We start from the raw sequence: 25,649 nt of genomic DNA, 5'->3' as shown, positions 1-25,649 counted from the left end.
TTTGTATAGGAGTTGAAGTCCAAAACACCTGCAGGGCCAAAGTTTGCCCATGCCTGCTCTACATTTTTAACTAGGTGTTGTTTGTAAGTCAGAGATGGCCTGACTATTCAAAAGCAGTAGAGTCTCACTTATCCAACACTCGCTTATCCAACGTTCTGGATTATCCAACGCATTTTTGTAGTCAATGTTTTCAATACATCGTGATATTTTGGTGCTAAATTCGCAAATACAGTAATTACTACATAGCATTACTGCATATTGAACTACTTTTTCTGCCAAATTTGTTGTATAACATGTTTTGGTGCTTAATTTGTAAAATTATAACCTAATTTGATGTTTAATAGGTTTTTCCTTAATCCTTATTATCCAACATATTCACTTATCCAACGTTCTGCTGGCCCGTTTATGTTGGATAAGTGAGACTCTACTGTAGTATAAAAACCCATAGTAATGTCTTTTTGCGATTGTCTGCTCTCCCCAGAGTCCTGTTTTCCCTGCACTGCACCGAATGCGAAATACCCCCAGCGCTGAACGAATGGCCAACACAAAGACGCCGCGCACCATGTTTCGAGTCCCTGGCGGACATGCGCCCGCATTTTATTATTCACATATCCACAAAGACCATGAAGCACCAGCCCAGGCCGCCCACCAGGAGCATGGTGACGTGGATGCCGTAGATGAGGAGTTCGTTGAGGAGGCCGAAGTCCACCCGCCGCCTCCCCAGCAGGAGCAAGATGACAGAGAGTTTGTACTGGAAGCGGAGGAAGACCCGGATGCCGAAGTACTGGAGTCCGAACAAGAGGGAGAGCGCCACCCAGAGCAGGGAGGTGAAGAGGCTGCAGCTGAAGTACAGCAAGAAGCGGATGAAGCCGTACATCCAGCGGGACTTCAGGTAGAGGTCGAAGTTGTGGTACTTGGTGCGCACCAAGGGAGCACTCCGGACCGGCCCGCAGGCCGAGTGCAGGCAGGTGGTGTGGGGCCCATGGAAAGAGCGCACCCGGCGGGGAATGGGGATGACCGGCATTGGGGGCCGCCCCACCGTTCACAGAGTCAGAGAGCGAGGGGCCGACTGGAGGGCCTCCGCGGAGGAGCGCGAGGGGAAGACGAAGAAGGGATGCCGAGCCGGGAGCGTCAAAGCAGCGCGGATGATGCGCCGGGAGGGAGGGACTTCCCTGCAGGAAAGAAGAGAAGGAGAGCCCATTGGAGAAAGAGAGAGAGAGAAAGAGGGGAAGGAAAGAAGAGAATACCTTGACAGTGCGAAGATGCAACCACCAAAGACTCAGAGAGGAGACCTTTTAAATTTTTCTTTCTTTCTTCTTATTCACTTTAGATGGTAATGCAACTTTGTTTATAATATATGCGACAGAGGCTTAGATGTTGGCGGAACAATAACAAATTTATTCAGGCACAGAGCTTAGTGGTTACAATGTTGTTTCTCACGTAGAGGTGTTCTTATTAACAGTTACAATACTAGAATGAGGTGAGTCAAACTCCCTAAAGTGTCACTTCTTTTACTTAAAGTAGTTAGAACTTCTTCCTCTGCTACTGTTAAACCGCAGTCATCCTGTGATATATGGTCACAGATTCTCTGTTCCTTACCATGACACAGACTACATTAAATAAGTCTCCAAACTTTTTTTAAACCGACTCAAAAATGAACAATTTAGTCTCCTTGATCCCCTCAACCCAGGATCAATCTTCCCTGTGTCTCACCAGAGCACAGACTGAATCCCTTTTTAAAACTCTGCACTTCTTCAACAAACCGGCAGTTGGCCCCGCCTACTTCTCCATGACAACCAGCCTCTGAGTGCTGAGATGCAATAACTGTAATATTTACCCTTTTAAAAAACAAACACACAATTAAACATAGCATCTGTAAACCAAAAATTCATACTTCATTACAACAGGTAGCAGAGGACAAGGAAGTTGGCCATCCATTTGCAAAGATGTTTTTTTCAGAAAAAAAGAAATACACATACCGTATTTCCCTGAAAATACTGTATTTACTTGAATCTAATGCTCACCTTTTTTGGCTAAATAATCTCTCCAAACTTAGATTCATACAGTAATCTTAGTAAAGGTAAAGGTTTTCCCTGACATTAAGTCCAGTCATGTCTGACTCTGGTGCTCATCTCCATTTCTAAGCCGAAGAGCCGGCGTTGTGTTAAAGCACTGAGCTGCTGAACTTGCAGACCAAAAGGTCACAGGTTCAAATCCTGGGAGCGGAATGAGCGCCCACTGTTAGCTCCAGCTTCTGCCAACCTAGCAGTTCGAAAACATGCAAATGTGAGTAGATCAATAGGTACCGCTCCGACGGGAAGGTAACGGCGCTCCATGCAGTAATGCCGGCCACATGACCTTGGAGGTGTCTACGGACAACGCCGGCTCTTCGGCTTAGAAATGGAGATGAGCACCAACCCCCAGAGTCAGACATGACTGGACTTAACATCATGGGAAACCTTTACCTTTACGTAATAATATATTGTATGTTCATTTGATTTGTAAGCTGCTCTGAGTCCCCTTCAGGGTGAGAAGAGTGGGATATAAATGTTGTAAATAAATAAATAAATAAATAAATAAATAAAGCATTCCATTACCAACACAAAACATTACAACAACCATAATAAAACATCGACGTAATTACTATTAACACAACACACTTATGTAAAATTAAAACCAGAATCAGATACTGATCCATTGGGTCGGGGGAGGCCCTCCTCTCACTTCCGCCACCCTCCCAGTCGCGGTTGGTGGGGACGAGGGAGACGGCCTTCTCCGTCGTGGCCCCCCGGCTCTGGAACTCTCTCCCCAGGGAGGTCATGCAGGCCCCTACCCTCCTTACTTTTCGGAAGAGCCTGAAAACTTGGCTCTTCCAACAGGTCTTTGGCGACTGATCTCCATAGTACAATGATGGGCAACCTTTTGCACTTGGTGTGTCAAAATTCACCAAAAAACCTAGCATGACTTGGGTGGTGTGTCACTTCGAGAAAAAAACCATAATTTCACAATATATATAGTTTAAATAACAAAAATATATAATTGTAATATATAACTGTATTTAATAAGTCAAAAACTATTTACTACCATTATTTCCATGTACAACAATCTATGGTACCTTTTGCAGTTTCCACGTTGATTTCTCTCTATTGTAGTTTCAATGTAGTCATGAATAATGAATAATATAATAATAATATAATAGTAATAATATAATAATATACTACAATAATAATAGAACAGTAATAGAATGATATTATATATATATATAAATGTAATGTGCATAATTCCCATGGAGTAAACAACAAAACCACTGGACCAAATCACACCAAATTTGGCCACAAAAGACATTAGTCATCCAATCAATCTGCATGTGGCAGCGTGTCAGCAAAAATGGCTAGGCGTGTCAGTGCTGACACACGTGTCATAGGTTGGCCATCACTGCCATAGTAGGATCGACCTGTTGCCTATTTCATCTTATTGCATTCTATTTTTTAGCCAGCAATAGTCCCTTGTGTAATCCTTCCCCAGCACTTTAATGGGTACGATAGCTTGGGTATCCACCCCTTCCTGATGATACCGACGCAACTTGCACTTTCGGCCCAGTTTCTTTTGGAGCCAACCCAAGACTTTATCATTATATTTATTCTATGTGATCTTTTATGACCTGCTTTATTGTGGATTGATTTGTTTTATTGCTTTGTTTTTTATATTGTTGATGTCTGGGCTTGGCCCCATGTAAGCCGCCCCGAGTCTCTTCGGGGAGATGGGGCGGGGTATAAAAATAAAATTATTATTATTATTGGGGGGTTTTTAGTGTCAGGAGCAACCGGAGTTGCTTCTGGAGTGAGAGAACTGGCCATCTGCAAGGACGTTGCCCAGGGGACATTGCCCGGATGTTTTGATGTTTTACCATCCTTGTGGGAGGCTTCTCTCATGTCCCCGCATGGAGGTGGAGCTGACAGAGAGAGCTCATCCACGCTCTCCCCGGGTGGGATTCGAACCTGGCAGCTTTCAGGTCAGCAACCCAACCTTCAAGTCATGAGGCTTTTATCCCCTAGGCCACTGGAGGCTCCATTACTATTTATTATTGGGTGAGATTCAACTACCAATGGATACCCCTGTTTCCCTGAAAATAAGACATCCCCAGAAAATAAGACCTAGTAGAGGTTTTGCTGAATTGCTAAATATAAGACCTCCCCCGAAAGTAAGACCTAGTAAAGTTTTTGTTTGGAAGCATGCAGGATCGGTAAATGTACATACCATAGATTGTTGTACATGGAAATAAAGGTAGTAACAAGAAGTAATAATAATAATAATAATAGAACTTTATTCTTGTATCCCACCTCCATCTCCCAGAAGGGACTCAGGGCAGCTTACACAGGGCCAAGCCCAACAGCAACATAAATTTACATACAAATAGAAATTTAAAACAGTGATTTAAAAACAGTATAGCAATAAAATATAATATAGACGTTCTTGAAAGGATTCACAGTTTGGTTACGCTGGTTTGTGATGACCACTACTGTACAGTAGGTAATAAATTTTCATTTTTTTAAAAATTCAACTATAAATGTGAATTATAATACATCCCCTGAAAATAAGTCCTAGTGCATCTTTGGGAGCAAAAATTAATACTGTATAAGACACTGTCTTATTGGGCCCCTCAGCCGCTTAAGGGAGGAAAGGAAAGGGCCTGAGGCTGTTGGGAATGGTGGGAGCTGGAGTCCAAAACACCTGGAGGGAAGGCCTAAATTTGCTCAGGGCCCACAAGAATTCTGATTAGAAAGGCAACTGCGGCCTAACCAATGGAAGCCAGGCCTGAAGCGCCGCGTTGGGCCTGTGGGGATTGAGGCCTGTCTCGTGGGGAGGGAGCGCGAGGAGGCCTCGGGCGGGACTCACCGGAGCGGGAGGCGGCGGGGCCGGGGTCTCTTCTGGGCGGCCATGGCGGCAAGAGAGGCAGCGCCGGACCCTCCCGCCTGCCGACGAGCCGCCTCTTCTGAGGAGAATCTTCCCGCGCGCCGGACGATGCCGTCATCCCGCAGCGCCTGCGCCTGCGCGCCAGCCGGCCGGGAAGCGGTTGCCTAGCAACGGGAGCTGTGCGGGCCTAGTTGGAATTGGGAAGCCTTTTCATTCCTGTCAGAGAAGAACGAAGAAAAATAACATCACCAGCTTCATAAGAAATCTGCTACTAGGCCAGGATAGATTAGCACTATGAAGCCATGAAGTAATAATAATAATAATAATAATAATAATAAAGACTACAAACAGAGGCACAACTTTGTGGCCCAAAGGACTTATGCCTCAAGTACCACCTGCCAGCAGCAAAGAACTGGTGGGATCACAAACCTGCAAACGTATTGGGAAATGAGCACGCAAAGATACTGTGGGACTTCCGAATCCAGACTGACAAAGTTCTGGAACACAACACACCAGACATCACAGTTGTGGAAAAGAAAAAAGTTGGGATCCTTGATGTCGCCATCCCAGGTGAAAAACAACAGGAAAAACTCAGCCGCTCTCAGAACCTCAAGATTGAACTTCAAAGACTCTGGCAGAAACCAGTGCAGGTGGTCCCGGTGGTGATGGGCACACTGGGTACCGTGCCAAAAGATCTCAGCTGTCATTTGGAAACAATAGACATTGACAAAATTACGATCTGCCAACTGCAAAAGGCCACCCGACTGGGATCTGCACGCATCATCCGAAAATACATCACACAGTCCTAAACGCTTGGGAAGTGTTCGACTTGTGGTTTTGTGATATGAAATCCAGCATGTCTATCTTGTTTGCTGTGTCATAATAATAATAATAATAATAATAATAATAATAATAATAATAATAATAATAATGAAGTTTGCAAAGTCAGTCAGGGAGCGTCTCTGCATAGAGGTGGCCTGGCCTCTGTTGCCTGGAGGCACCCTCTCCTTGGGAGGAGTTGTTCACTGGCCCTTGATTGATTGCTGTCAAACAGAGTGGGTCTGTTGATACTAAAAGACAGAGGAAGGGGAGACCAAACTGCCAATATCTGCTCGATAATGGAGGAAGGCAATAGGATAAAAAGAACGAGAGATCTCTAACTGAAAATTAGAAGCATCGGAGGCAAAAATGGGCAAGATCAAAAACAAACCTAACAGAAGCTGAAGAGATCGAGAGAAAGCGGCGAGAATATAAAGAAGAGGTCTATACAAGACTTTCTGTATGTATTTCAGACTTCCATATTAATGTCAAAAATACGTAGTACAGTAGAGTCTCACTTATCCAACATAAACGGGCCAGCAGAACATTGGATAAGTGAATATCTTGGATAATAAGGAGGGATTAAGGAAAAGCCTATTAAACATCAAATTAGGTTATGATTTTACAAATGAAGCACCAAAACATCATGTTATATAACAAATTTGACAGAAAAAGTAGTTCAATACATAGTAATGCTATATAGTAATTACTGTATTTATGAATTTAGGACCAAAATATCACGATATATTGAAAAAATTGAGTACAAACATGGCTTGGATAATCCAGAGGCTTGATAAGCAAGGCTTGGATAAGTGAGACTCTACTGTACATAGTATGATTTTGCATAGGATTTGTGCTACATTAGAACAGTAAAGACAAATATCACTTAAGTAAAAGAAACATTAAATATTACATAACAAAAAAAGAACTAAGGTGTAAACACTAAACTCATCTGGAAATCTGCTATTGCAACACATCCAATGAAGTGGTTTAATAATACAGTAGAGTCTCACTTATCCAACATAAACGGGCCGGCAGAACGTTGGATAAGCGAATATGTTGGATAATTAGGAGAGACTAAGGAAAAGCCTATTAAACATCGAATTAGGTTATGATTTTACAAATTAAGCACCAAAACATCATGTTATACAACAAATTTGACAGAAAAAGTAGTTCAATACGCAGTAATGCTATATAGTAATTACTGTATTTACGAATTTAGCACCAAAATATCACGATATATTGAAAACATTGACTATAAAAATGTGTTGGATAATCCAGAACGTTGGATAAGCGAGTGTTGGATAAGTGAGACTCTACTGTATCATGATATTTTGGTGCTAAATTCATAAATACAGTAATTACAACATAACATTACTGTGTATTGAACTACTTTTTCTGTCAAATTTGTTGTATAACATGATGTTTTGGTGCTTCATTTGTAAAATCATAACCTAATTTGATGTTCAATAGGCTTCTTCCTGATCTCTCCTTATTATCCAACGTTCTGCTGGCCCATTTATGTTGGATAAGTGAGACTTTACTGTACCAGTATTAAAAAAGAAAACTCTAAAATCAGGACAGTAAATAAAGAACACTCAGAAAATGGGAATTCCACACAGGAAATAATATAATCACTGATTATAAATGCATGCATTTTAAAAAAAAGGATTTTTATTTTGCTCATAAATAGTCACCACTCTTTCTGCATAGGATTTAAAGTCAAATTATACCAACTCTCCAAAACCACCTGCTAAATACTTCATCAGACACCCATAAAGCCGTCAGGTTCAAATGAATTCTCCCAATTAAATCACTCTGGGGTCTGATTGCACGGACTAATTTAATCAACGGCGGAATAACTTAGAGATGCCGGGAAAGATGAATTGTGGCTGTTTTCTGCATGAACTGCATTTTCTAGCTCCTCCAGCACAAATATATGGGATTCCGGCCTGGAAGTCCCTCATTTCAATAGGGTTCGCTGTTATATATGGCTTTGCTTATCGATGAATTACAAAATGTGTCCTCTCCAGGCATTTTCTAGGTCCTCCAGCACATTTCTATGCTATCCTTTGGCCAGAAGATTTTTTTTTTCAATAGAGTTCGGTTTATCTGGAGTTTTGTTTATCCACATCCGACAAACCAGAAACTATTCATTTCAATAATAATAATAATAATAATAATAATAATAATAATAATAAATAAATAATATTAAAATAATATTAAAATAATATATAAATAATATTAAAATAATATAAAATAATATTAAAATAATATAAAAATAATATAAAATAATATTAAAATAATATAAAAATAATATAAAATAATATAAAAATAATAAAGATCTCAGCCGGCATTTGGAAACAATAGATATTGACAAAATTACAATCTGCCAACTGCAAAAGGCCACCCTACTGGGATCTGCAGCATCATCTGAAAATACATCACAGTCCTAGACACTTGGGAAGTGTTCGACTTGTGATTTTGTGATACGAAATCCAGCATATCTATCTTGTTTGCTGTGTCATACTTAATAATAATAATAATAATAATAATAATAATAATAATAATAATACATCACACAGTCCTAGACACTTGGGAAGTGTTCGACTTGTGATTGTGTGATACGAAATCCAGCATATCTATCTTGTTTGCTGTGTCATACAATAATAATAATAATAATAATAATAATAATATAATAATAATAATATTCATCACACAGTTCTAGACACTTGGGAAGTGTTCGACTTGTGATTTTGTGATACGAAATCCAACATATCTATCTTGTTTGCTATGTCATACAATAAAATAATAATAATAATAATAATAATAATAATAATAATTTATTTATATACCACCCTATCTTCCCAAAGGGACTCAGGGCAGTTTCCAACAAAAAATGGCAAACATTCCAAGCCAGAATACATGTAACAAAGAGAAATAAACAACTCCCCCAGATCCCAAAAGAAAATTCACAACTACAGTTGAGTCTCACTTATCCAACGTTCTGGATTATCCAATGCAATTTACCTCCCGCCTCTATCCACTGCTCTTTCTCTAGGCAGCAAGGATTGAACTCTTTATGGATTTAATTTACAACAATGTTGCTACTGTAAGTTAGTTTTATGCAATTCTATCTTTATTTGTAGTCAATTTGTTAGTAGCCAGTGTTTTTTTAGACAATGTTTTCAATATATTGCGATGTTTTGGTGTTAAATTCATAAATACAGTAATTTCTACATAACACTACCATCTTTTGGACTGCTTTTTCTGTCGATTTGTTGTAAAACATGATGTTTTTGGTGCTTAATTTGTTAAAACATAACGTAATTTGACGTTTAATAGGCTTTTCCTTAATCTCTCCTTATTATCGAACATTTTTGCTTATCCAACATTCTGTCGGCCCATAGATGTTGGATAAGTGAGACTCTACTGTATAACAAAATTATAACAGATAAATAAAAATGAAGTAATAACATAACTGATTAACCACTACATGTCTAACATTAAAACTACAGAAATTTAAGCATATCTAAAATCCATTTAAAACAGCCAGCCAAGCTAGAGTGAAATCCTAGAATCCTAGAGTTGGAAGAGACCTGATGGGCCATCCAGTCCAACCCTACACTCTGAGGCAGAGAGTTCCACTGCTGAACAGCTCTCACAGTAAGGAAATTGTTCCTAGTCTCCAGGGCAGCAGAAAATATCTGTTGGGGGTCCTTTGAATACGATTTTTCTGCTTCTTGGCACGGGGGTGGACTGGATGGCCCATGGGGTCTCTTCCAACTCTAGGATTCTATGAATCCCAAAGACATATCCCTTTCTTTGAAATTGGGAATTGCAATCTTCAAACTGGACATTAGGGGGAGCTCTTGGACCATCACAGAAGGGCAGCTATTTCAATAAGAACTTGGCCAGGGAATTATTTACATTATTACATTATTATTATTATTATTATTATTATTATTATTATTATTATTATTATTATTACATTATTATTATTATATTTATATTTATTTACATCCCGCTATATCTCTCCAATTGGAGACTCAAAGCAGCTCACAACTAAAAGCATTTCAGTACGACTACAAATATACAAATATTAAAACAGTGTTAAACAATATTAATATTAAAACAATTGAGGTTAAAACCATAATAAATAAATGGATGGTGGGAATCGTATTCCAAAATAGTCTCGGAGTGAACTGAGTGTGTGAGCTCCTTTGAACTTGGTTTTAAGTGTTATAAAACCTGAAGGGGTTGCTCCTCTTCTCCATGATCGAATGCTTCTCTTACATATGTTGTATTCAGATTAAATGGATGATGAGAGTCACAGAGTGAATTGAACTACTTTTAAATTTGGTTTGAATGGTTACAAAACCCACATCTATTGCTCCTATTTAATGTGTATTTTAACTTGTTTGTTTAAGTGGATGATGGGAGTTGCAGTCCAAAATATTCAGGGAGTGAATGGAATGACTTTTGAATTCGGTTTGAATCGTCCCAAAACCTGCAACGATTCGAATGCCTCTCTTATATATTTTGCATTCGTTTATGTGGATGATGGGAGTCGTAGTCCAAAATATTCCAGGAGTCAATTGAACTACTTTTGAATTTGGTGCGAATGGTCACGAAAGCCGCAACTTTCGCTCCTCTTCCTACATTTTGTCAATATTATTTAGCCAAAAGCTGAAGCCATACTGTCTCTTCTAAACAGGAGTGAAGATATTCTCCTCTTAATAGAACTCGAGTGGCGGGAGCGTTAGATCAATGGCCTAATATAGCTCCCAAGGACTTTTAATTAAAGTTTTTAATTAAAGCCGTACTCTTTGAATATTCAGCAATGGCAACCGAAAACCGAACCCTACTCTTTCCCAAAGGAATAATTGAGGTTCCTTTGGGGAAGAACTGGTCCAAAAACGATGCTTTTCCAGTGCTGTGTGTGTGTAAATCTTGCCCATTTTGGACCTGTTTCACGCAAAATTTGATAGTTTTGTGAAGAAAGCTGCATTTTCTACATGTACAGTGCATATATGTGTGTGTCTGTGCATGTACAATATATATATATGTGTGTGTGTGTATGTACGAGATATATATATATATATATATATATATATATATATATATATACAGTAGAGTCTCACTTATCCAACACTTGCTTATCCAACGTTCTGGATTATCCAACACATTTTTGTAGTCAATATTTTCAATATATCATGATATTTTGGTGCTAAATTTGTAAATACAGTAATTACTACATAGCATTACTGCGTATTGAATTACTTTTTCTGTCAAATTTGTTGTATAACATGATGTTTTGGTGCTTAATTTGTAAAATCGTAACATAATTTGATGTTTAATCGGCTTTTCCTTAATCCTTCCTTATTATCCAAGATATTTGCTTATCCAAGGTTCTGCCGGCCCGTTTAGCTTGGATAAATGAGACTCTACTGTATTTACATTGCCACCACATACTGTATATACTCGAGCATAAGCCGACCCGAATATAAGCCGAGGCACCTAATTTGACCACAAAAAAAAAACTGGGAAAACATTGACTCCAGTATAAGCCGAGGATGGTAAATTTCAGAAATAAAAATAGATACCAATAAAATTATATTAATTGAGGCATCAGTAGTTAAAATGTTTCTGAATTTTTGCATCAAACTGTAATTTAAGATATGACTGTCCAACTCTGATCAAATCATTATTCTCATCTTCTTCAATGTAAATGTGCTTATGTATCCTTTTAATAATAATAGAGTAAAATAATACATGTAATAATAATAATAATAATAATAATAATAATAATAATAATAAATACAGGAAAATAATACAAGTAATAATTAAAATAATAAATGCAATAATAATAAGATCAGAGTGAAATAATAAATGTATTATTATTAATAATATAAAATAGAGTAAAATAAATGTAATCATAGCAACAACATATTGTATATACATATATTCATAATGTTATATTGTAATATGATATAATACTAATAATACAATATAATAATATAAATTATATATTATATTTTACATGTAATATTTCTAATAATATTACAATATATTGAAACAGTAAAATATAGTAATTTATTACCAGTACTATGCTAATAATATAATATTGTGTGTAAATTTAATTTGAAAGCTGCTCTGAGTCCCCTTTGGGGTGAGAAGGGCGGCATATAAATGTAGCAAATAAATAAATAATAAATAATAGAGAAAAATAATAAATGGAATAATACCAATAATAATAGAGAAAAAGAATAAATGTACCATATATTCTCGAGTATAAGCCAACCAGGACCCTCGCCCGAGTATAAGCCGAGGGGGGCTTTTTCAGTCTTAAAAAAAGCACTGAAAAACTAGGCTTATACTCGAGTATATACGGTATGTATATGTGTACCCACCTCCTGGTAATCTCTCCAACCATTTTTGTGGCATCTTTATTAATGTTTGCTATCTTTACTGGTGTTAAATATCATTTCCAAACCAGTTTATAATAATTTTTACAGTTTATAATAATTATTATAGATCAATTGATCGATAGGCACCGAGAAACTCTGATGAATATATTCCAGGCAGAAATCTTCGTCGTTTCAGACTTATTTTGAGCAAAATGTGATGGTTTTGCACAGAAGCGGGTTCTGCGCCAGGAGACATCTGTCAAGTGGCCCCGACCCCTCTGCGCCTTAGTCTTGTTTGGCGCACAATATGCCCTCCGCTTCTTCCCGGGTTTCCTTAAGAAGATCAGGCCCTGCTTTATGTAACCCATTTTTCCTTAACGCTAAGTCCTTTGTCGGGATTAACCGGCTTCGGAAACATCTGTGTGGGCTTCGGGGGCCAGACGTGCAGTGGCCGAAAATACCGGCGGGGTCTGATTAACCTTCTAAATGAGGCATTAAGGGACAAAGCCTCGGGCGGAACCAGGCCTGCAAACCAGGCATCCAAGACTTGATGTCTTCCTTGCAAAAATGCTCAGCATTCGGAACATGGTTTTTCTCTTCCTGGGTTATGAATGTCGTTATCAATATATTTTTCTATGTCTTCCGAAACAGCATCCGCTAAGGATAGCGTGTCTCGTCTCCTCTGAATGAAGGGCTGGATATGGAGGACATGGTCTAGATCAGGGGTCCCCAAACTTTTTAAGCAGAGGGCCGGTCCACAATCTTTCAGACTGTTGAGGAGCCGAATTATCATTTGGAAAAAAATACAAACAAATTCCTATGCATACTGCACATGTCTTATTTGCAGTGCAACAACAACAACAAGAAAAGAACAATACAATATTTAAAAATGAAAACAATTTTAACCAACATAAACCTATTAGGATTTCAATTGAAAGTGTGGGCCTGCTACTGGCCAATGAGATAGTCAAGTTAATTAGGATTGTTGTTGTTGTGTGCCTTCAAGTCATGTCAGACTTTGGCCGAGCCTAAGTCTAAAATTAATTATTTATTTACTGCATTTATTTACTACATTTATATCCCACCCTTCTCACCCCGAAGGGGACTCAAAGCAGCTGTATGTACATACCATATATTATATTATTAGCATTACACAATATTAGCATTATATATTACTATATTGAACTATACCACTATACTATTATATAATATGTAATATATAACATATAATTAATATTATTATATGGTATTACTATTAGTATTATATTGTATAACATAAGATTATTATCAATATTATATGTATATACAATATATTATATTATTAAAACTGATATAAAATATTATATTATAAAAGTGAGGGCGGGGGCCAGGTAAATTACTTTGGAGGGCCGCATCCGGCCCCCGGGCCTTAGTTTGGGGACCCCTGGTCTAGATGAATTAATACAGTGGTTCCCAAACTTATTTGGCCTGCCGCCCCCTTTCCAGAAAAAATATGACTCAGCACCCGCTGGAAAGGGGGTGTGGCTTAGAGGGAGGGCGTGGCCCCTGCTCAAGAGGGCGGGGCTAAGCCTCTCCCCTAGTCCAAGATGCAGGGCTGGGAGGGGAGGTGGGCGGGGCCACTGGGATGGGCGGAGTTACGAGCTCTGAGGCAGGGCTGAGCTTCTATCCCTGTCCTGGAGACAGGAGGTGGGGCTAGAGGAGGGGGCGGGGCCTCGTCCCAAGTGCCTGACGGGGCTGGACCTCTGTACCCCGCCCCGTGTTCTAACAAGCGCCTCAGGGGAGGGATACAGAGGCTCTTGGGAAGAGGCCCCACCCCTAGCCCCGCCCTTTAGTCCTTAAAAAGCCTCTCAGGAGAGGTATAGAGGCTCAGCCCTGTCTCGGGCTCTTGGGAAGAAGCCACACCTACTCCTCTAGCTCCGCCCCTGTGTCCTAACAGGCGCCTCAGATGCTCAGCCCTGTCTCTGGCACTTGGGAAGAGGCCACGCCCCCACCCCTAGCCTGACCCTTTAGTCCTAAGCGGCCTCTCAGGAGAGGTATAGAGGCTCAGCCCTGTCTCAGGCTCTTGGAAGGAGGCCCCGCCCCCTACCCTAGCTCCACCCTCTGTGTCCTGACAAGCGCCTCAGGAGAGGTATAGATTCTCAGCCCTGTCTCGGGCTCTTGGGAAGAAGCCACGCCCACTCCTCTAGCTCCGCCCCCTGTGTCCTTACAGGCGGCTCAGGGGCTCAGCCCTGTCTCCGGCACTTGGGAAGAGGCCCCGCCCCTCCCTTGGCTCCGCCCCATGTCCTAATAGGTGCCATCACCGCCCCCCTGGATCGCTCCAGCGCCCACCAGGGGGCAGTAGCTCCCACTTTGGGAATCTCTGAGTTAAAACAACTTGAAACTGAATCCAGACCAAACTGGGTCCTCATCTGGGGATGGACAGTTTTGGACAGCGTTACACTCTCTCTGAAATAATATATAATATAATATAATAATAATAAATAATGAAACAACCTGCCAAGCATCATGGCCAAAAAAACTCTGTAGGATTAGAAACATCATGGCCAAGGAAATCCCTTTGGATCGGAAATGTCTTGGCTAAATAAACCCCTTAAAATTGGAAATGTCTTGGCGAAAGCAACTCCTTAGGGGCACCTGTAATGAAGTGTGATTTTTTTTGTTTTGTTTACAGATGTCATGTTTAATTTTGTTCTAAAAGGGTCAATATTTCAGTTACTCTGCACTCAAGAGTTGGTTGCCATAGAGAAGTGGGTGGAGCCAACTGCTGTTTTGGTGGAGAGGTGCAGGTTTGAAAAAAAGAAGCAGTTAGTCTGTGCCCTGATGAGGTACAGTGAAGACTGACCCTCAATGGAAGGGATCAGGAAGACTCAAATGCTTATTTTTGAGTCAATTTAAACTAAGTTTGGTGACTTATTTTAAGGCAGTCTGTCTCCTGTTAAGGAACAGATAATCTGTGATTGTAATTCACAGGGTGACTGCAGGTTATAGCAGTAAAGAAAGAAGTGACATTTTAAGAAGTTTGAAACACCTCATTCTGGCTTTGCAACTGTTAACTAAAGTGCCTCTAAATAGAATTATTGTAACCATTAAGCTTTGTGCCTGAATAAATAATAAATATATTACCATCAAAAGCAAACAAGAAGAAAGAAGAAAGCTTCTCCCTTCTTTCTCCAGCTCCGTTCTGCATTCTGCACAGTTGTGAGCCACCTCCCCGGTTTGCTCCTCATTTTGCAGAATCCTTACCGTCTGCCCCTTTTCTTCCTCACCCCCCCCCCCAACGCCACGGCCATTAGCGTAATGACATGGGGTCACCAGGAGCCGGCCGAAATGTCAATTTTCATTTGGCAAAACAGCTTCATCGGAAGGCCTGTGCCAGCCTCCTTTGCGGGAAAAAGTGAGACCCTCCCCGGCTCTTCGATTATGGCTCCCCAAAGACCTGCCCGGCCCCCCCTCCTTGATCCCAAATGCCAATAGCCGGGGAAGGGGGAGAATTATTAACAGGGGTCACGGCCGTCTTGCTTCTGGGGTTGGACTTCGGGGCCTAGTTGACAGCCGTTTAACGCCGCCATTTAGCTCCTGGATGTTCATTACTGGGCTCTGACTGTTTATGGATTCATCAGCACGGAAATTACCTTGGCATTGCAGATGTTTCAAATTTCCGTAAAATTCTGCTACTCTTATAAGATTATCTTTTACTGCCTCTCTGGGAATATTTTTGATCCTCCAACACTGCTCTATTGTAACCTCCAGTGGAAACGTACCAACACAATGCATGGAGGACCTAAACAATGCTCATAAAGATATCCGCCCTGAGTCCCCCTGGGGTAGATGGGAGCGGGATATAAAAATAAAGTACCGTATATACTCGAGTATAAGCCGACCCGAATATAAGCCGAGGCACCTAATTTTACCACAAAAAAACTGGGAAAACATTGACTCCAGTATAAGCTGAGATAGCAATAAAATTACTGAATATACTCGAGTATAAGCCGACCCGAATATAAGCCGAGGCACCTAATTTTACCACAAAAAAACTGGGAAAACATTGACTCCAGTATAAGCTGAGATAGCAATAAAATTACTGTATATACTCGAGTATAAGCCGATCCGAATATAAGCCGAGGCACCAAATTTTACCACAAAAAAACTGGGAAAACATTGACTCCAGTATAAGCCGAGATACCAATAAAATTACTGTATATACTCAAGTATAAGCCGACCCGAATATAAGCCGAGGCACCTAATTTTACCACAAAAAAACTGGGAAAACATTGACTCCAGTATAAGCCGAGATACCAATAAAATTACTGTATATACTCGAGTATAAGCCGACTCGAATATAAGCCGAGGCACCTAATTTTACCACAAAAAAACTGGGAAAACATTGACTCCAGTATAAGCCGAGATACCAATAAAATTACTGTATATACTCGAGTATAAGCCGACCCGAATATAAGCCGAGGCACCTAATTTTACCACAAAAAAACTGGGAAAACATTGACTCCAGTATAAGCCGAGATACCAATAAAATTACTGTATATACTCGAGTATAAGCCGACCCGAATATAAGCCGAGTCACCTAATTTTACCACACAAAAAAAAAACTGGGAAAACATTGACTCCAGTATAAGCCAAGGGTGGTAAATTTCAGAAATAAAAACAGATACCAATAAAATTACATTAATTGAAGCATCCGTAGGTTAAATGTTTTTTAAATATTTACATAAAGCTCTAATATAAGATAAGACTGTCCAACTCTGATCAAATCATTATTCTCATCTTCCTCAATGTAAATGTGCTTATGTATCCTTTTAATAACAATAGAGTAAAATAATACATGTAATAATAATAATAATAATAATAATAATAATAATAATAATAATAAATACAGGAAAATAATACATGTAGTAATAAATAGAGTAAAATAATAAATATAATAATACAGTAGAGTCTCACTTATCCAACATTCTCTTATCCAACGTTCTGGATTATCCAATGCATTTTGGTAGTCAATGTTTTCAATACATTGTGATATTTTTGCGCTAAATTCGTAAATACAGTAATTACTACGTAGCATTACTGCGTATTGAACTACTTTTTCTGTCAAATTTGTTGTATAACATGATGTTTTGATGCTTAATTTGTAAAATCATAAGCTAATTTGATGTTTAATAGGCTTCTCCTTAATCTTTCCTTAGTATCCAACATATTTGCTTATCCAACGTTCTGCTGGCCCGTTTATGTTGGATAAGTGAGACTCTACTGTACCAATAAAATTACATTAATTGAAGTATCAGTAGATTAAATGTTTTTTTGATATTTACATAAAGCTCTAATATAAGATAAGATTGTCCAACTCTGATTAAATCATTATTCTCCTCTTCTTCAATGTAAATATGCTTTCTATCCTTTTAATTACAATAGAGTAAAATAATACATATAATAATAATAATAATAATAATAATAATAATAATAATTACTACAGGAAAATAATACAAGTAATAATAAATAGAGTAAAATAATAAATGCAATAATAATATCAGAGTGAAATTTTATTTATTTATTTATTTGTTTGTTTATTACAACATTTATATCCCGCCCTTCTCACCCGAGAGGGGACTCAGGGCGGCTTACAATAAACACACATTTAAAAAATTATACAATACACTATAAATCAGATTAAAAATTATGAATTTACATCAACATTCATAAAAACATTCTAAAATACAAATGGGCGTGTTCAAGTTCAAAAGACTGGGTCTGTCAATTGAGTTCTGGCGTACATAATAATAATACATTAAATGTATTATTAATAATCATAAAAAATAGAGTAAAATAAATGTAATAGTAGCAACAATAATAGAGAAAAATAATAAATGTAATAATACCAGTAATGATAGAGAAAAATAATAAATGTACCATATATTCTCGAGTATAAGCTGACCCAAATATAAGCCAGCCAGGACCCTCACCCGAGTATAAGCCGAGGGGGGCTTTTTCAGTCTTAAAAAAGGGCTGAAAAACTAGGCTTATACTTGAGTATATACAGTATTTATTATTATTATTATTATTATTATTATTATTATTATTATTATTATCATCCTCTCTAATATAACCTATGTTAAACATCAGCCATAGAGAGGGGGCATATTTAGTTGCATGCAAGTTATGATCTCACGGGGGAAATATTTTCATAATCAAGTATTGGAATAACATGTTGCTTCCAAAGCAGCACCGAAAAATATAGTTTTGAAGGATCAGGTATTGATTGATTGATTGATTGACTGATTGATGATCCCGATCAATAGCCGTCCTAATCCCAGGAGGCCACGTTCTCAAGATTTTGCCACTGTGTCATTGCAACCCAGCGTCGGTGTTTAATTAAGTGGTTTAATTGCACTCTGGCAGTTTTAATTACCTTTCGGGATTAGCGAATTGGCTTAGAACGCAACAGATTTCCATGGAGGGAATTAGAGATTTTGCATAAGGAGAAGAGACCACCCTGGATTCTGCCAGTGGGAGCGGGAGTTGGAGTTGGTGGAAATATACAAAGGTTTCTCAGTGTTTTTAGGCATGGATTGAGAGCTTCATGAGATATAGGATGGGTTGGGTCCTTCTCCTCCTGAAGTTGACCTACACAGACTTAAATGGTCCATGTTTGAATTGGGGTTGGCCTACAAAAACATAAATCAGTGGTTCTCAACCTGGGGTCTCCAGATGTTTTTGGCCTTCAACTCCCAGAAATCCTAACAGCTGGTAAACTGACTGGGATTTCTGGGAGTTGCAGGCCAAAAACATCTGAGGACCCCAGGTTGAGAACCACTGACTTGAATGATCCGTGTTTGAATTGGGGTTGGCCTACAAAGAGTTATACGATCTGTGTTTGAATTGGAGTTGGCCTACAAAGAGTTATATGGTCCATGTTTGAGTTGGGGTCGGCCTACAAAGACTTACATGGTTCATTTTTCAATTGGAGTTGGCCTACAAAGAGTTATATGGTCCATGTTTGAGTTGGGGTTGGCCTACAAAGAGTTATATGATCCAAATTTGAATTGGGGTTGGCCTACAAAAGTTATATGGTCTGTGTTTGAGTTGGAGTTGGCCTATAAAGACTTACATGGTCCATGTTTCAATTGGAGTTGGCCTACAAAGACTTATATGGTCCTAGTTTTCAATTGGAGTTGGCCTACAAAGACTTATATGGTCCTAGTTTTCAATTGGAGTTGGCCTACAAAGACTTATATGGTCCATGTTTGAGTGTGGGTTGGCCTACAAAAATGTATATGGTCCATGTTTCAATTAGAGTTAGCCTACAAAGACTTACATGGTCCATGTTTGAATTGGGGTTGGCCTACAAAGACTTATATGGTCCATGTTTCAATTGGAGTTGGCCTATAAAGACTTATATTGTCCATGTTTCAATTGGAGTTTGTCTACAAATACTTACATGGTCCATGTTTCAATTAGAGTTGGTCACAAAGACTTATATGGTCCATGTTTGAATTGGAGTTGGCTTACAAAGACTTGTATGGTCCATGTTTGAGTGTGGGTTGGCCTACAAAGACTTGTATGGAATGTGTTTCAGTTGAAGTTGGCCTACAAAGACTTCTAGCTGTGTCTTCTAGCTGGAATACTTCACCATAGTCTAGATGTGGAATGCCATTCATGTCATCAGATGGGGCACATCAATCATCCCACTGGTGTCCAGATGTGACACATCATTGTCAAGCATTGGACTCCCAACCACTACAGTAATGTTCATATATGACATATTGGCTTCTCTGCCATTGTCCAATGCACAACAGTCACTTAAATTCATGTGTGAATGTGACACGCCAGTCACCTCCCTGGTCCCTCGTTCATTGTCCGGATGTGGCACCAAGGATACGACATACCAACAACTCTGCCAATGGTTGGAAACAGAGATAATTTAGAAACGAAGAAAAAGAGGGTCTTTGTGAAGTTGGCTCTGAGAAATGCGTGGTCTGCAGGTGTTCTGGAAATTAAGTCCAAATCTCCTAAAGCCCCACTATTGTGCGTGGGATTGTCAAGCAATTACGGCGTCCTTAATGAAATGTGTTTGGAGACGGCAATCCGATGCCACCGGGTAATCCTGCATTTCCAGTGAGAATTCATTTCTGAGGTTAAGATGGGGTCCTGGCGAAGTGTGGGGTACATGTTGGGGAAGGGGTTGTCTAATTTTACCCAATAAGGCCCACATTTGAATACTGATGGTTTTTGAGGGGAATTGGCCTGGACATTATGAAGTTGTAGGTACTGGGATTTATAGTTCACCTGCAATCACTGAGCACTCTGAACTCCAGCAAAGATGGAATTGGACCAAACTTGCAGATTCTGCAGCACTCTGATAGTTAGCCATTAGTAGAGTTTGTAGCCAGCTCAGCAAAGTCTTTGATGCTTGTAGCTTTCAAATGTATCTTTTTGTTCTGGAGACCGCCCCTTTTCCTGGGGAAAGAAGGCTCCGTTTTGAGAAGCCTCTTGCCTTCTAGACTGAAGAAGAAAAAACTTGGATGTGCTTGTGTGGCCAAGCCAGGCCAACTCTGACAAAGCCATCATAAGTACTGACCTCTGCCTTTATAACCAGTGCTAAGCATAGATAGGGAAAGACCTGCTCTTTCTAAAAATAGTAGCTTAGCACTGGGGCAGAGAATATCTCAGGATTTCTCTGCCACTGGAAGAAGTTCTACTTACTTTGCCTCAAAAACTAGCTTTGAGCAATGGATCTGGACCAAACTTGGCACACAAACCTGATATGCAGAAATGTGATTACTGGAGGGGTTTATGAGCTCCTTTCTGGGAGTTGTAGTTCACCCACAACCAGGGAAACGTTGACCTCCTTTCTGGGAGTTGTAGTTCACCCACAACCAGGGAAACGTTGACCTCCTTTCTGGGAGTTGTAGTTCACCCACAACCAGGGAAACGTTGACCTCCTTTCTGGGAGTTGTAGTTCACCCACAACCAGGGAAACGTTGACCTCCTTTCTGGGAGTTGTAGTTCACCCACAACCAGGGAAACGTTGACCTCCTTTCTGGGAGTTGTAGTTCACCCACAACCAGGGAAACGTTGACCTCCACCGATGACGGACCTGGACCAAACTTGGCACACAGATCCCCCATGAATAACTCAATCTACTGGGGACTGACTCAACATAGTGGGAGTTGTAGTTTGCCCTACAGTCAGATAACCTCACCCATGATGAATTCAGAGCAAACTTGCCCAAGAGAACAAACTTTAAGGACTGGTGGAGTTTCTCGGGGTTAACTTGTCATGATGTCAGTTGTAGCTCACCCACAACCTTATGCATTTTGTACAATTAAAAACTGACTTTTTCAACTAACCCGGGCAATGCCGAGTACCTGGGGATTGCATGTATTTGGAGTGTGTTTTCCAACAATATTCCTGGTTTTTCTCTGCACCATGATGCTTCTCCCCGGGTGCCATCTGCTCGGCCTGGGCCTCGTGCATAATTCACCAGGCCATTGTGAGGCCTTTGCACGGGAGGAAGTCACCTCCGAGGCCCCCGGATCCGGTGACCAGGTAACGCAACACCTTCCCGGCCGCCTTTTGTCCTTTTGCCCTCCTGGCCGCCGTTCGAAAGCAAGGGAGGAAAGGCTTCCCGAACTTGCAGGCTTCGCTTGACCATCTCCCACCCGAGTCCTAACCAAAGCTGCCCTTGCTTAGCCAACAAGATCTGGTACCTTCAAGTCATCCATGTATGGTGCTCTATTAAATCCAAGGGTTTTCCTAGGCAAGGCACACTCAGAGGTGGTTCCTTCCTCTACAAAATAATAATAATAATAATAATAATAATAATAATAATAATAATAATAATAATAATAATAATAAAAACTTTATTTATACCTCTCTCCATCTCCCGAAGGACTCGGCGTGGCAGGGCTTACACTGGGACAGGCTCAAAACAGTATTACATCATTAAAAACAGTAACATAATAAAATCTCAAAATAATAACACTTCTCACAAAAGTTAAAAATAACTTAAAACATAGACAATAATCCCAATCTGTAGTCAAGCACTATAGGCCATGGGCTATTTTAAGGGGAATATTATTATTATTATTATTATTATTATTATTATTATTATTTATTAAATACCAATATAGGTTATTAGCCTAACCTAAATAACAGTACTGTAACACTCATATTAGTAGCAATAATAATAATAATAATAATAATAATAATAATAATAATAATAATAATAGTGATAACACTGTATATTAATAAAAAAGATAATAATAGTACCATCTAAATGCTATTACAGTAGAGTCTCACTTATCCAACACTCGCTTATCCAACGTTCTGGATTATCCAATGCATTTTTGTAGTCAATGTTTTCAATACATTGTGATATTTTGGTGCTAAATTCGTAAATACAGTAATTACTACATAGCATTACTGCCTATTGAACTACTTTTTCTGTCAAATTTGTTGTATAACATGATGTTTTGGTGCTTAATTTGTAAAATCATAACCTATTTTGATGTTTAATAGGCTTTTTCTTAATCTCTCCTTATTATCCAACATATTTGCTTATCCAATGTTCTGCCGGCCCTACAAAAATGCGTTGGATAATCTAGAACGTTGGATAAGCGAGTGTTGGAAAAGTGAGAATCTACTGTACCAATATAGGTTATTAGCTTAACCTAAATACCAATACTGTAACAGTCATATTAATAGCAATAATAATAGAAGTTATAATAATAGTAATATTACTGTATACTAATAAAGGAGATAATAATAGTACCATCTATATACCAGTATAGGTTATTGGCCTAACCTATGCTTTAAGGATAATAACAGTAATAGAATTAATAATAATAATAATAATAATAATAATAATAATAATAATAATATCATTATATATTATAATATCAATATACATCACACAGTCCTAGACACTTGGGAAGTGTTTGACTTGTGAATTTGTGATACGAAATCCAGCATCTATCTTGTTTGCTGTGTCATAATATAATAATAATAATAATAATAATAATAAGGATAATATATACAACAAATTTGACAGAAAAAGTAGTTCAATGTGCAGTAATGCTACATAGTAATTACTGTATTTACGAATTTAGCACCAAAATATCACGATGTATTGAAAACATTGACTACAAAAATGGCTTGGATAATCCAGCATTCTGCTGGCCCGTTTATGTTGGATAAGTGAGACTCTACTGTATTTCCTTTCCTTGCCTAGTTTATCCATGCCTCACAACCTCTGAGGATGCCTGCCATAGATGTGGGCGAAACGTCAGGAGAGAATACTTCTGGAACATGGCCACACAGCCCGAAAGACATACAACAACCCAATCACAGGGTTGTTGTGTATTGTCCGGGCTGTATGGCCATGTTCCAGAAGCATGCTCTCCTGACATTTCACCCACATCTATGGCAGGCCACAGCCTCTGAGGATGCCTGCCATAGATGTGGGCGAAACGTCAGGAGAGAATACTTCTGGAACATGGCCACACAGCCCGAAAGACATACAACAACCCAATCACAGGGTTGTTGTGTATTGTCCGGGCTGTATGGCCATGTTCCAGAAGCATGCTCTCCTGACATTTCACCCACATCTATGGCAGGCCACAGCCTCTGAGGATGCCTGCCATAGATGTGGGCGAAACGTCAGGAGAGAATACTTCTGGAACATGGCCACACAGCCCGAAAGACATACAACAACCCAATCACAGGGTTGTTGTGTATTGTCCGGGCTGTATGGCCATGTTCCAGAAGCATGCTCTCCTGACATTTCACCCACATCTATGGCAGGCCACAGCCTCTGAGGATGCCTGCCATAGATGTGGGCGAAACGTCAGGAGAGAATACTTCTGGAACATGGCCACACAGCCCGAAAGACATACAACAACCCAATCACAGGGTTGTTGTGTATTGTCCGGGCTGTATGGCCATGTTCCAGAAGCACGCTCTCCTGACATTTCACCCACATCTATGGCAGGCCACAGCCTCTGAGGATGCCTGCCATAGATGTGGGCGAAACGTCAGGAGAGAATGCTTCTGGAACATGGCCACACAGCCCGAAAGACATACAACAACCCAATCACAGGGTTGTTGTGTATTGTCCGGGCTGTATGGCCATGTTCCAGAAGCACGCTCTCCTGACATTTCACCCACATCTATGGCAGGCCACAGCCTCTGAGGATGCCTGCCATAGATGTGGGCGAAACGTCAGGAGAGAATGCTTCTGGAACATGGCCACACAGCCCGAAAGACACCCAACAACCCAGAAGAGGGTTGGATGAGATGGCCCATGGTTTACAAATTAAGATTCACATTGCAAAACCCTTGCCAAAGCCTTTCCAACGGACTCAGGGCCTCCATTTCCAAACCATTTCGGCAGGTGTGTTGGACAGGTGTTGGATGGCAACCTGGGCACCTGGGCGCCCAGGTAACCTGAGGCCCTGCCGCCTTTCTCGGGTTCGGCGGGCATTCATTTTTAAAGAGAAGTCCCGGCGTTAAATATTTAACGCAACGCGGCCGGGTGACATTTGGCAGGCGTCGCTTTCCGAGACAATGGGGGAGACTCCGAAAAAACATGCTCCGGAAAAAAAGTGGAAATTGCTCAGTGGGATCACATTGGCCTTTTTTTACTGCAGCATCACACTCTTGGCTCATTCTCCACTTGTGTTATACTTAAGACATAATCTTCATCTTCATCGCTTTTATTATGTGTATAGATGACTTCAATAACAGCCCAACCATGGAGTAAAAATGGCCTTGCACCGTTCTCCCCATCTCTTCTAACAGGAATAACTCTAAGGCTAAGCTCCTCCAACTTGGTCTCCTAGAAACCCAATAAAAAATAATAAAAAACACTACAAAATAATTAAAAACACTAAAAAAATTAATACAATAAAATACTGTAATAACAGAAAATAACTAAAAATAATACAAGAATATAATAAAATATAATAAATAAAAAGATAACTTACCATAAAATCAATTAAAAAATACAAATAACGCGAAATTACAGTAGTCTCACTTATCCAACATAAACGGGCCAGCAGAACGTTGGAGAAGCGAATATGTTGGATCATAAGGAAGGATTAAGGAAAAGTCTATTAAACACCAAATTAGGTTATGATTTCACAAATTAAGCACCCAAACATCATGTTTAACAACAAACTTGACAGAAAAAGTAGTTCAATACGCAGTCATGTTATGTTGTAATTACTATATTTATGAATTTACCACCAAAATATCACAATGCATTGAAAACATTGACTACAAAAATGCGTTGGATAATCCAGAACGTTGGGTAAGCAAGTGTTGGATGAGTCAGACTCTACTGTACTAGCTGTACCTAGCCACACATTGCTGTGGTATATGGGAATCCTTTGTTGGCCAGGTGGGATAGGAATGAATAGCCTTGCAGCCTCAAAGCCTGGCCGTTTTCTTCTTATGGGAATCCTTGTTTGGTGAGCTGGAATTTAATGGAATAGG

The 25,649-nt window shown here is 39.6% G+C and overlaps 1 protein-coding gene and 1 long non-coding RNA gene across 2 annotated transcripts in view; one reads left to right on the top strand and one right to left on the bottom strand.

The window, feature by feature from the left end:
• Positions 1-565: 565 nt before the first annotated feature.
• Positions 566-5,054, bottom strand: tmem250 (transmembrane protein 250). Its single transcript, XM_008124384.2, has 2 exons — positions 4,897-5,054; positions 566-1,172 (listed from the first exon to the last, which is right to left on the bottom strand). The coding sequence occupies exon 2, from the start codon at positions 1,022-1,024 to the stop codon at positions 605-607; it is 420 nt and encodes a 139-aa protein (XP_008122591.1). The 5' UTR covers positions 1,025-1,172; positions 4,897-5,054; the 3' UTR covers positions 566-604.
• Positions 5,045-25,649, top strand: part of LOC134293099 (uncharacterized) — a 124,440-nt gene continuing 103,835 nt past the window's right edge. Inside the window, exon 1 of the long non-coding RNA XR_010000135.1 lies at positions 5,045-6,193. This is a non-coding gene — a long non-coding RNA (uncharacterized LOC134293099). The remainder of the gene's footprint in view (positions 6,194-25,649) is intronic.

Source organism: Anolis carolinensis, unplaced genomic scaffold (genome assembly GCF_035594765.1).
Source record: "Anolis carolinensis isolate JA03-04 unplaced genomic scaffold, rAnoCar3.1.pri scaffold_7, whole genome shotgun sequence".
NCBI lineage: Eukaryota > Metazoa > Chordata > Lepidosauria > Squamata > Dactyloidae > Anolis > Anolis carolinensis.
The sequence above is the reverse complement of the archived record's forward strand: the minus strand, read 5'-3'. Positions and strand labels throughout refer to the sequence as shown.

What these genes read in the sequence shown, in the direction of transcription:
- tmem250 (XM_008124384.2), bottom strand. Translation starts at nt 1,024, where the DNA reads ATGCCGGTCATCCCCATTCCCCGCCGGGTGCGCTCTTTCCATGGGCCC.